Source organism: Aotus nancymaae, unplaced genomic scaffold, assembly GCF_030222135.1.
Source record: "Aotus nancymaae isolate 86718 unplaced genomic scaffold, 86718_ANA_hifiasm-v0.15.2.pri h1tg000017l, whole genome shotgun sequence".
Classification (NCBI taxonomy): Eukaryota; Metazoa; Chordata; class Mammalia; order Primates; family Aotidae; genus Aotus; species Aotus nancymaae.
In genome coordinates this window covers 11063839-11077143 of record NW_026988429.1, presented here as the reverse complement: position 1 = coordinate 11077143, position 13305 = coordinate 11063839, and the positions used below count along the sequence as shown (strand labels likewise).

The 13305-nt window shown below is 44.1% G+C and overlaps 2 protein-coding genes across 2 annotated transcripts in view; one reads left to right on the top strand and one right to left on the bottom strand.

Annotated features, from left to right (window-relative positions):
• KCMF1 (potassium channel modulatory factor 1) overlaps positions 1-13305 on the bottom strand; it is an 85219-nt gene that overhangs the window by 62152 nt on the left and 9762 nt on the right. The gene's annotated exons all lie outside the window — the stretch shown is intronic.
• LOC105707913 (coiled-coil-helix-coiled-coil-helix domain-containing protein 2-like) lies at positions 8458-8959 on the top strand. Its single transcript, XM_064377868.1, has one exon. It carries the CDS (start codon positions 8497-8499, stop codon positions 8950-8952), a length of 456 nt encoding a protein of 151 aa, XP_064233938.1. The 5' UTR covers positions 8458-8496; the 3' UTR covers positions 8953-8959.

Sequence of the window (13305 nt, the reverse complement as noted above, 5' to 3'; positions counted from 1 at the left end):
TAATGAGGTGTGATAACACTGAGATTTCTTATACGCACACATGCACGTGTGTGTAGTGCATCATTATCCAGTAGTTACGAACAAATACAGAAATATTTCTGAGTAAAAGGATATGCAGGTCTGAAATCTGCTTAAAAATGTTCAAACTCAAAAATGGGGGATAGGCTAGGTGCGGTGGCTCATGCCTGTAATCCTAGAACTTTGGGAGGCCAAGGCAGTTGGATCACTTGAGGTCAGGAGTTTTTGACTAGCCTGGCCAACGTGGTGAAACCTTGTCTCTACTAAAATTACAAAAAATAGCCGGATATGGTGGCATGTGCCTGTAATCCCAGCTACTCAGGAGGCTGAGGCAGAAGAATCACTTCACTTGAACCTGGGAGGTGGAGGCTGCAGTGAGCCGAGATCGTGACATTCCACTCCAGCCTGGGGAACGAGAACAAAACTCGATCTCAAAAAAAAAAAAAGATAGAGGGGAGTAGAAAATTGAAAAAAAAAGTGATAAAATGTTGATGGGAGAAGCTGGGTAATAGATTAAGGCAGTATGTCAACTATGTCTTAATCTCAGTCCGTATAAAACAAATTACCTCCCAACAGAAACAAGAGACAGAGAATCATCTCAGTGTCTCTTTATTCCAGGTTGACACTATCTGTGGATTAACACTCTGTAAGCTACTCAGTCTGTGATGAGCTCCTCTTATATTATCATCCAACACATCTATTATGTCCATGAGGACAATGACAGTCTTGTCTGATACTCCCTAATGAAGCAAAGATACTGTCTTTGGTTTCTTTTGGATTTTTCTTTTTTTTTTTTGAGACTGGGTGGATCTCACTCTATTGCCTGGGCTGCAGTGCAGTGTTGCAATCATGGCTCACTGCTGCCTCGATCTCCTGGGCTCAGGTGATCCTTTCGTCTCAGTCTCCCAAATAGCTGGGACTACAGGCATGTGCCACCATGCCTGGCTAATTGTTCTGTATTTTTTGTAGAGATGGGTTTCATCACGTTGTTCAGCCTAGTCTTGAACACCTGGGGACAAGGGACCTGCCCGCCTTGGCCTCCCAAAGTGCTGGGATTACAGGTGTGAACCACTGAACCCAGCTGAAAGATAATGTCTGTGGTGATGCTCTGATATACCAGTTTAGAAGCCCGGTCAAAAAAGACCTAAGTTTGGCCAGGTGCAGTGGTTCATGCCTGTAATCCCAGCACTTTGGGAGGCTAGGGTGAGTGGATCACCTGAGGTCAGGAGTTCAAAACCAGCCTGGCCAACAAAGTGAAACCTTGTTTCTACTAGAAACACAAAAATTAGCTGGGCACAGTCGCATACCCCTGTAGTCCCAGCTACTCAGGAGGCTGAGGCAGAAGAATCGCTTGAACACGGGAGGCAGCGGTTGCAGTGAGCCAAGATTGCACCACTGCAATCCAGTGTGGGTGATGGAAAAAAAAAAAGTATCAAAGTCAAATTCCTCACCATGGCCTAAAATGTCCCATATAACCTGGACCCAGCTTATCCCTACCTCATTTTCTCTACTCCTCTTATTTGCCTAGCAGCTCCAACCACCCTGTTGTTCCACAACCAAGCTACTGTGTTCCAACTCAGGGTTTTCATACTTAATGAAGTCTCTGCTCCAATATCACCTCCTCAAAAGGCCTTCCCTGACCATCCTTTCTAAAACAGCCACACAGACCACTCATCTGACTTACATGGTTATGCAATTTTTTTTTTTTTTTTTTTTTTAACTAAAATAGAGACAGGGTGTCCAGGCTGGTCTCAAACTCTGGGCTTAAGCAATCCTCTCACCTTGGCCTCCCAAAGTATTGAGATTACAGGCATGGGACACTGCACACGGACAGGTTATGCAATCCTTATTCTCTCACTCTGCTTTCTTTTCTTCAGAATATTTATCACCTTCCAAAATTATGTTTCATTTCTACTCTACTCCTCAACCCCCATTCTCCACTAAAATGTAAGCTTCATGGTGAGAAGCTGTTCCTCTTATCTTTCATTACTCTATCCCTAGCTTCAGTAATAGTTTCTGGCACAGTATTTGTCGAATGAATGAATTTTCCCAGTCTCTATTATGTGCCAAAATATGCACTAGGTGCTAGAGATACCTCCAGCTGTTGTCATCTCTCCTTCCCTTCACAGCCAAACCTTTGGGTAGTGTCCTCAATTTCTCATATTCAGTCAGAACTTAACATATTGCAATCTGGGTTCCAGCCCACTCCTTTGAAACTGCTCATTAAGTTCCACAACCTTCCCTACTCCAATGACTCAAGCCCATGAATATGGCATTCCTTATCTTCTTGACCTTTCTGTAGTGCTACTGACCATATTCTTCTTCAGGAAAATCACCTTCTTAAGTTTCAACACCAATACTCTCACCTGGCCCTATTCTCCAGGCTGTTCAGTTTCCTGCTCCTTCAATGTTCAATTCAGTCTCCTTATCTTCTCAATCCATGTTTTCACCATCCCTGAGCAATCACTCTACAATCAGGGACTCCTTTTAGCCTAGACCTCATGGTCGCATGGTAAAATCCCCGTAGACATCTCTACCTGATGGCCCTCAGGCACCTAAAACTCAACATGCCAAAAACCAAAGTCCTTTCTTTGCTGCTTCCTGCACCCATCCTCAAAGCATGCTTCTCTGTCCTCTATATGCATTATGATGAATGGCAATGCCCAATTAATCAAGTCAAAAACCTGAGTTTTCTTAGACTTTTCATTCTCCCACAATTCTTGTGTCTAATCAATCACCAGATAGATATGCCTCTTACTCACCTCTACAACTACAGCAATTATATTTTCTTGTGGTAACAAAACCATCTCCCTCCTATGCCTTCCTCCCTGCAAATTTATCCTCCAGAGTGCTATCTTTTAGAGCACAAAAATCAGATGTTACTCCCTGGCTTAAAATTTCCTAAAAACTCACTCTTCATCACCCTACCCTCTTGACAAAACTCATCTCCTGGCATTTGTCCCTCCCTTTCTGCCTCAGCAATGCTACCTATGCCTTCCCCTACACCATAAGCCTGGCAATCCATCAACTATCATTCTTTTATGAGATGCCTTCATAAATTCACCATCAAAGTATGGTGCCTCTGTATCTGTTTTTCCACTGTATCTGGTAAATATACATTTATTACAGTTCTTACTACCCTGTATTACAATCACCTGTCTCAGAGGACTGAAACTCCCTTTGCTTTTATGTCACCAGTGCCCAGCACATCTCCACAGTGTAAGGATTCAATACATATTTATTAGAAGAATGGATTAAAGCAGAGGTCAGCATACTATGGCCCATGGACAAATCTAGTCCCCCATCTGGTTTGTACAACCTGCTATAGTTTTTACATTTTTAAATGATGGGGCAGGGGGGACCTAGAATAATATTTGGTGGTGCCTGAAAATTATATGAAATTCAAATTTCAGTGCCCACAAAGATTTACTCAATCATAATAGCCATATTCATCTGTTTACACATAGACTTATGGCTGCTTTCATACTAAAACAGCAGAATAGAGTAATTGCAATCAAGACCATGTGGCACACAAAGCCACATTTGCTATCTGGTCCTTCAAAGAAAAAGTCAGATGGCTTCTCAACTAAATATGAATGATCAAGCTGGGCACGGTGGTTCACGTCTGTAATTCCAGAACTTTGGGAGCCCAAGGCAGGTGGATCACCTGAGGTCTGGAGTTGAGACCAGCCTGACTAATGTTGAGAAATCCTGTCTCTACTAAAAATACAAAAATATTAGCTGGGCATGGTGGCGCATGCCTGTAATCCCAGCTACCTGGGAGGCTGAGGCAGGAGAATCGCTTGAACTCAGGAGGCAGAAGTTGCGGTGAACCGAGATCGAGACATTGCACTCCAGCCTGGGCAACAAGAGCGAAACTCCATCTCAAAAAGTAAATAAATAAATATGAATGAACATGGGCTTTGGTCTCTGATAGAGTTTGATTAAAAATCCTGGCTTTGGCCGGACACAGTGGCTCATGCCTGTAATTCTAGCACTTTGGCAGGCCAAGGCTGACAGGTAACGAGGTCAGGAGATCAAGATCATCCTAGCCAACATGGTAAAACCCCATCTCTACTAAAATACAAAAAAATTAGCTGGGTGTGGTGGCGCATGCCTGCAGTCCTAGCTACTTGGGAGGCTGAGGCAGGGGAAATACCTGAACCTGGAGGTAGAGGTTGCAGTGAGCCAAGATCGCGTCACTGCAATCCAGCCTCGGCAACAGAGCAAGACTCAGTTTCAAAAAAAGCTGGGCGCAGTGGCTCATGCCTGTAATCCCAGCACTTTGGGAGGCCGAGGCGGGTGGATCACGAGGTCAAGAGATCGAGACCATCCTGGTCAACGTGGTGAAACCCCGTCTCTACTAAAAATACAAAAAATTAGCTGGGCATAGTGGCTTGTGCCTGTAATCCCAGCTACTCGGGAGGCTGAGGCAGGAGAATTGCTTGAACCCAGGAGGTGGATGTTGCGGTGAGCCAAGATCACGCCATTGCACTCCAGCCTGGGTAACAAGAGCGAAACTCCGTCTCAAAAAAAAAAATTAATTAATTAATTAAAAAAAAAAATTCCTGGCTTTATCTCTTACTACTTACAGGACCTACAACAAATAACCTAATCTCTCTGAAACTCAATTTCCTAATTTGTAAAATGGAATAACATATGCCTTGCTGGGTATATCTGAAATTTTAATAAGCCTTTAAACTGAGGTATCTGCCATAGGAACCAGTCTAAAAGTTCTTGGTACAGAGTTTAATGTTAAGAACTCAGACCTGGGTTTGAATTCCAGCTCTATCAAACATTGAGTCATCTCGAGCAAGGTACTTAACTTCTCAGTGCCTTAATTTCCCAATCTATAAAACTGAGATAATGATACATATCTCTTAGGACTGTTAAGAGAATTAAATGAGTTGGTACACGTGAAATGCTTACAAAAGTGCCTAGCACATAGTGAGCATTCAATAAATATTAATATAGCAGATGCTTGGTTAATATTAGTTTCTCCCCTTCCTGCCTCTTCATCTACTCTACTTCCCACCGCCATTCCCAAGAAGCTTATATTTAAAGGAAACAGACAAGTCAACACTCATATGACAAGTGCAATTATACTATAGAAGATGGCTTCCAAGTCAATACATGAGGGTCCTCCTCTCAGTGTTCTGACTTCACTGACCCTGACTCCTCTGTCTCTTGCTTCTAAACATGAACCTACTTCTCCCTTCTCTATGCTTTCTTCCTTAGAAATCTAGCTTATCCTCAGGCTGCAATGTAGAAGACTACGGAATTTTTGTGGGCGGGGGACAGAATCTCGCTCTGTTGTCAGGCTGGAGTGCAGTGGGGCGATCTCGGCTCACTACAACCTCTGCCTCCAGGGTTCAAGCAATTCTCCTGGCTCTGCCTCCCGAGTAGCTGGGGTTACAGGTGCACCACCATGCCCAGCTGATTTTTGCATTTTTACTAGAGACAGGTTTCACTATGTTGGCCAGGATGGTCTTGATATCTTGACCTCATGATCTGCCCACCTCGTCCTCCCAAAGTGCTGGGATTACAGGCATGAGCCACTGCATCCAGCAAGGCTATGAAATTCTTATCTCTAGCCCCAATTTCTTGCCCCTGAACCCCTGAATATCTGCTATATTAGTATTTCCCACTTCTGATTTCTATCTAGTGGCCTACTATCACCTTAAATTCAAAGTATCAAAAGCTGAAAATGATTCTTTTTCCTGACTCTCCCCTCCTAGCTTCCCAATTTACTAGAAGAACCTGCAATTCTTGTGGCACTCTGGCTGACTGTCCTGCAATTTATGCTTTATTCCTTGCTCTCTCAACAATGAGCCTTTATCTTAAGGCATCTTTTTTCTTTCTGTTCCTACGACCATTGACAAATTCAGGTCCTTTTTATTTCAAGCTCAAGCTCATTCCAGCAAAAAGCTCTAGGGTCTCCCTGCCACTGGCACAGGCACAGGCACCAATCTGTCTCATACACACACACACACACAACCATACCAATCTTCTTAAATGATACCACTTTTCATTGTTCCCTTTCTGTGCTTAAAACTTTGAATGCACTACTCCTTCCTCCATCCCACAATCTGTATGGGAAAAGGACAAGACTGACCTTCACGTGGCAATCAAAATCCTTCACTTATCGACCTTGCTCCCACCACCATTTCTTATCTTATTACCATGATAAAAAATACCATCACCTTACATTTATGCAGTGCTTTATCTAGCTTAGAAAACCTTGTAACATGCATTGGCATTTCATCTTGACAAAAGCCTTAGAGAGTAGCTAAACAGGCATTAGTGTCCTTCTTTCACAGATGAGAAAACGGACTACTAGCATTGAACTGGAAGCCCAAACAAATGAGTCCCTGTCCCACTCCCCCTCGGAACCTTAGGTAAGTCAATCAACCTTTCTAATATACCTCACTCCAACTGCTAACATATGGGAGTCTCCTATTCCAGAAACTCTGATCTCCTTACTGTTTTCCCACCTGCCTCTCTCCAAGACACTGCATGTTTTCTTAGCTATGCATTTTACCTCCTACATCCTCTAACTTGGCAGATCCCCTTCCCCCAACTCATCCTATAAAAATACAGTATTTCTTCAAGTCTTAAGTTTAAATGCCATCCTAAGGAAATCCCTTCTCTGACACCCAAATAACACCTCATTCCACTTGCCAACACTATACAACTTGTAGTAAATGAGTTGACACTTTTAATTGCCCCAGTCATACAAGGGCTATTTTATTTTAAATACTTAGACCCTACTGCTTCAGTTATACCACATATTTCAGGAGGAGTTTTCTATATGCCTCACAGTACCTATCATAATACCTTGCACATAAGGACTCAACGTTTTAGGTTAGACAGCCAAGGCCTGTGTTTTTCGATAGTAGATCACACTCCATGAACAGAATGTGAAATCAATCAAGAAGGTCACAACTAGTATTTTGGTTTTTAAGAAGCAGAATAAAAAGGTATATGTTTCAAAGTAATGGTAAGTATTATTTTACACTACTCTTGCTTCATTACATATGTATTTTAAGGCCGGTCGCCGCACCAGGAGCTCGGACATGCCCACCCCACTCCAGCCTCGCTGGGAGCTCGGACACGCCCACTCCCCCTCCAGCCTTGCTGGGAGCTCGGACACGCCCACCCCCCTCCCCGCCTAGAAACCACATCACCATTCCACGCCCACTTCTGCACTCAGCACGCAAATCTGCACTCAATACTAGCCTCTACACTCAGCACTTAGCCGACCGATGAAAAACCCTGCCAAAATTTAAAAGAAGCCCTGCCAGAAGCTGCCCAATAGCATTTTGCCCCGTCCAGGTCCCACTCCCCCTGGGCGGCCCACTCACCGGAAATCCCGCCTACCTGCCAATGGCAGCTTGCCCCTGCCCACATCCTGCTTCCCCACAACCAATCAAAACACCTCCACTCCCTATAAAACCCCACACCCAAGAGGAGCCAAGCGCGACTTCTCTCCGGCCTGTCCTGTCGGACCGCAGAACCTCGCCCAGAAGCCCATTAAATTTCTTCATTCCAATAACTGGCCTCAGTTGCCTCATTCGAACCTCGCTTGCTTCATTTAAACCTTACATGTATGTGACTACTGGATCAGAATATAAAATATATTTCTCAGCATGTGTTATATTTTTTAAAAAACTTTGAAAGCTGCTAATGTAGATGACCCAGTTTCTAGACCCAAGGGTTTTACATTCAAATAGAGATTCACGTTCCACCAAACACCACACCCTCCAGGAAACATCAGCTAAACAGAGTAACAGGGGTCAAGAAAGATAAAGAGTAAAAGAATGGTAAATGCAGTGGAAAGTTTGTAAAGAAATGTTCTTAGAGATGTTTGGGACACACTGAATAATTTAACTTTCCACCCTCTGCCATTTATTTAGTCAAAAAGACCTTTCTATAAAAGCAGGGCTTCCATAATGTGTGTCTCAAAGCATTCACCGTTCAACAGTGCTCAACACGGCCTACAATGCAAGAGTGTGCAAGATCTGGCTCCAACTATGCCAACTTCATTTCCTACCCCTTTCCACCCGCAACAAGGCCTCTGTGGTGTTCCATGAACATTCCAATATCAGGACCTCTACATTTGCTGTATCCTCAGCCCAATTTTTTCTCCTTTAAATATTTCTCATTTAACTGAGGGTTTTCCTTAAATGCTCATCTTCAATTAGACGTTTTCTGACCACCCCATCTAAAGTAGCCCATTCTCTGGCCGGCCATAGTGGCTCATAATTGTAATCCCAGCACTTTGGGATGCTGAGGCAATAGGACTGTTTGAGCCCAAGAGTTCAAGGCCATCCTGGGCAACATAGTGAGACCCCATCTTCACAAAATAAATAAATAATAGAAGTTTCTTAAAAAAAAAAAAAAAAAAAGTAGCTTAGCAGCCATTGAGCTCTTCTCTGGTTGTCTCACGTCTAAAGGCCAAGCAGCCCCGTAGCCAGGATGCCGCGTGGAAGCCGAAGCCGCACCTCCCGCGTGGCCCCTCCGGCCAGCCGGGCCCCTCAGATGAGAGCTGCGCCCAGGCCAGCACCAGCTGCTCAGCCACCAGCAGCGGCACCCCCTTCTGCAGTTGGCTCTCCCGCTGCTGCGCCCCGGCAGCCAGGTCTGCTGTCCCAGATGGCAACCACTGCAGCTGGCGTGGCTGTGGGCTCTGCTGTGGGGCACACACTGGGCAACACCATTACTGGGGGCTTCAGTGGAGGAAGTGATCCTGAGCCTGCGAGGCCTGACATCACTTACCAGGAGCCTCAGGGAACCCAACCGGCACAGCAGCAGCAGCCTTGCTTCTATGAGATCAAACAGTTCTTGGAGTGTGCCCAGAACCAGGGTGACATCAAGCTCTATGAGGGTTTCAGTGAGGTGCTAAAACAGTGCCGACTTGCAAACGGATTGGCCTAATCAAGAAGTTCAAACTGGAGAAATGGAAAACCAGCTCTCATTAATTAATAGTGAAGGTATAAAGTGTAGCCATCAGTTAAACCTCTCCTGTCATTACTAGCTTCTTTGCTTCAGAATTGAAATGGAAGGGGGTGTTCCTACTCTGTAGAATTTGGAGCTGGTCAAATATTTGTATGGCCTCCTTAAAGTAGCTGTTATGATTTTATTCTTTGTGAGTTAATTAGAATAAAGTGATTTTCTTCCAAAAAAAAAAAAAGTAAATAAAGTAGCCCACACTCTGTATGTTGCTAACATAGGTTAAAAAATAATTTTAAGGTAAAAAAGAAACGAAAAATCTAGATTCTTAGGAGGGAAACTGAAGCAGAAATCCACACCCTAGTGTGGTGGCTGACATCTGTCATCCTAGCACTTTGGGAGGCTGAGGTGAGAAGACTGCTTGAGCTCAGGAGTTTGAGACAAGCCTGGGCAACAGAACAAGACCCCATCGCTAAAAAAAAAAAAAAAGAAAAAATACATAGAGTGTGGGCTACGTTATTTACCTATTTTTTTAAAGAAACTTCTATTATTTACTTATTTTGTGAAGATGGAGTCTTACCATGTTGCCCAGGTTGGTCTCAAACTCCTGGACTCAAATAATCCTCCTGCCTCGGCCTCCCAAAGGGCTGGAATTACAAGCATGAGCCATGGCCAGCCAGAGTATGAGCTGCTTTACACAGGGTGGTAAGCAAAAGCCTAGCGGATCCTCAAGGAATAAAACTGAATATGTTTTTCAGCTCAGCCATTTTTCAATGAAAATTTAGCACCTGAATTAAAATATGCTAATGTAAAAGTGAAGATTTAAGACTTTGGTGGGCATAGGGACTCACTCTTGTCATCCCAGCACTTCAGGAGACCAAGATCGGAGGACTGCTTGAGGCCAGGAGCTCAGGACTTGCCTGGGCAACATAGGATGACTCCATCTCTATAAAAATACAAAAGTTGTATTTTTTGTATTGTATATGGCTGAGGATACAAAAGTTTGCTGGGCGCAGTGGCTCACACCTGTAATCCCAGCACTTTGGGAGGCCAAGGCAGGCAGATTACAAAGTCAGGAGATCGAGACCATCCTGGCCAACACAGTGAAACCCCGTCTCTACTAAAAACAAAAAATTAGCTGGGTGTGGTGCCGTGTACCTGTAGTCCCAGCTACTTAGGAGGCTGAGGCAGGGGAATCACTTAATCCTGAGCAGAGGTTGCAGTGAGTCGAGATCATGCCATTATACTCCAGCCTGGCAACAGAGCAAGACTCTCTCTCAAAAAAAAAAAAAAAAGGCCGAGCGCGGTGGCTGAAGCCTGTAATCCCAGCACTTTGGGAGGCCGAGGCGGGTGGATCACGAGGTCAAGAGATCGAGACCATCCTGGTCAACATGGTGAAACCCCGTCTCTACTAATACAAAAAAATTAGCTGGGCATGGTGGCGCGTGCCTGTAATCCCAGCTACTCAGGAGGCTGAGGCAGGAGAATTGCCTGAACCCAGGAGGCGGAGGTTGTGGTGAGCTGAGATCATGCCATTGCACTCCAGCCTGGGTAACAAGAGCAAAACTCCGTCTCAAAAAAAAAAAAAAAAAAAAGTCTGTATGTAGTCCTATCTACTCAGGAGGTTGAGTGAGGTGGGAGAATCGCTTGAGGCTGGGAGGTTGAGGCTGCAGTGAGGTATGATCACACTCCTATACTCCAGCCTGGGCAACAAAGTGAAACCTTGTCTCTTAAAAAAAAAAATTAAGACTTTGTAAGAAAGAAATATAAAAATATCATAAACAATTCTTATGTCAGTTACATGTTAAAATAGTATTTTGGATATATTGGATTGTTGTTTAACTACTAATTTCACCTCCTTTATTTAAAATGTGACTACCAGGGAATTTAAGAGTATGTATGTGGCTTACATTAGATTTCTATTGGATAAGCAATGGTCTACCCTAATTCTGCAAGTAGATTTGCTATCTCTCTTCCACTGGGTGGCTTTTTTTTTTTTTTTTTTTTTGAGATGGAGTTTTGCTCGTTACCCAGGCTGGAGTGCAATGGTGCGATTTCGGCTCACAGCAACCTCTGCCTCCTGGGTTCAGGCAATTCTCCTGCCTCAGTCTCCTGAGTAGCTGGGATTACAGGCACACACCATCATGCCCAGCTAATTTTTTTGTATTTTTAGTAGAGATGGGGTTTCACCATGTTGACCAGCATGGTCTCGATCGCTTGACCTTGTGATCCACCCACCCCGGCCTCCCAAAGTGCTGGGATTACAGGCGTGGGCCACCGCGCCTGGCTGGGTGGCTTTTTAAAAGCTTATAGAAAATGATCTAGATGCAGCCATAAAAAAGGATGAGTTCATATCCTTTGCAGGGACATGAATGAAGCTGGAAACCATCATTCTCAGCAAACTAACACAGGAACAAAAAACCAAATACCGCATGTTCTTATAAGTAGGAGTTGAACAAGGAGAACACATGGACACAGAGAGTGGAATAGCACACACCAAGGCCTGTTGGCGGTGGGGAGGCTAGGGGAGGGATAGCATTAGGAGAAATACCTAATGTAGATGACGGGTTGATGGGTGCAGCAAACCACCATGGCACATGTATACCTATGTAACAAACCTGTATGTTCTGCACATGTATCCCAGAACTTAGAATAACAAAGAAATATGAAGATATATAGTAGGTCTGACTCAGAGTGAAGATCCTTGACACTGGTCTAATATAGAAACACTTATATTTCTTATCCACTGTCACCTGACATTCTTATCACCAGTTTTCCTAGAGAAGAGAAAATCAGTCCTACCTCTGTGGCCACTATGTATATTCATATTAATAGGCATACAAACACACTGTGTAATTTACATTGACTTAGAATTGCAATGAACTGCATACAAATCCCTAACAGTGTCAGGCTAAACATCAAGATCTCTGAATATGAAAACTACCTGGGTTCCCATTCATCATCTAACTATCCTCAACTCCCAACATATATTTCATTATTATAGAAAAAAAGGAACACATCTGTAACTGCTTTATATAATCTCTGCCTGCTCTACTTCAACATCCCTAACTCCTCATTTAGAAAACGTCTCTGCTCACACTGCCAAACCTCTACAACCACAGAAGACACCAAAGGAGAATACTGGTGGACCAAGAACAGCAGGGTCCAGCTGTTCACCCCAACAGGTGTTAGTTATCTAACCATTCACAAAAACCCATAATGCGAAAAACTACATTGAAAACACAAAAATGAATGTGAAATCCCTTTAGCTCTCTTCTAGGTATCAAAAGATAATTACAAATCTATGAGGAATCACTGGGCATGGTGGCGTGTGTCACGCCTGTAATCCCAGCACACTGGGACGCTGAGGCAGGCGGATCAGTTGAGGTCAGAGATTTGAGACCAGCCTGGCCAACATGGTGAAACTCCGTCTCTACTAAAAAAATATAAAAATTGGGCTGGGCATGGTGGCTCACGCCTGTAATTCTAGCACTCTATGAGGTCGAGGCGGACGGATCACCTGAGGTTAGGAGTTTGAGACTAGCCTGGCCAACACGGTGAAACCCCATCTCTACTAAAAATACAAAAATTAGCCAGGCGTGGTGGCAGATGCCTGTAATCCCAGCTACTCAGGAGGCTAAGGCAGGAAAATCACTTGAACCCTGGAGGCAGAGGCTGCAGTGAGCTGAGATCATGCCACTGCACTCCAGCCTAGGCACAAAGAGCGAAATTCCAACTCAAAAAAAAAAAAATTAGCCAGTTGTGGAAGCAGGCACCTGTAATTCCAGCTACTCAGGAGGCTGAGGCAGGAGAATCACTTGAACCCAGGAGGCAGAGGCTGCAGTGAGTTGAGATCCCAGTACTGAACTCCAGCCTGGCCGATAGGGTGAGACTCTGTCTAAAAAAAGAAAAGCCTGGAGAATAAGGCAGAGGTGCTACTGGAGGGTCTCTTTACTTTGCTGAGAAGGGAGGATGAGAGTCTTAAATGAATAATAAATGTCATAACCAAATAACAAATTACAGTCAAATAAACTCATCAACTTAGTACTCTAAAAAGTGACCCTCCTAATGAAAATCCTCTTACTATAGAAAAAGTTGATACTCACAAAACTGGCATGGAGTACCAACAAAAGAGAGAAAAAAATCCATTTTCCTTGCCAATACCCCTGTGGCCACTGGCAAAGTCTGATGGACTGCTGGCTGGCATTGGTGGCCACAGAAGAGATAAGACTGGGCTGAGTGTGGTGCTTCACACCTATAATCCCAGCACTTTGTGAAGCTGAGGCAGAAGGATCACTTAAGCCCAGGAGTTCAAGACCAACCTGAATGACACGATGA

Coding starts and splice junctions, on each gene's coding strand:
- LOC105707913 (XM_064377868.1), top strand. CDS start 8,497: ATGCCGCGTGGAAGCCGAAGCCGCACCTCCCGCGTGGCCCCTCCGGCC.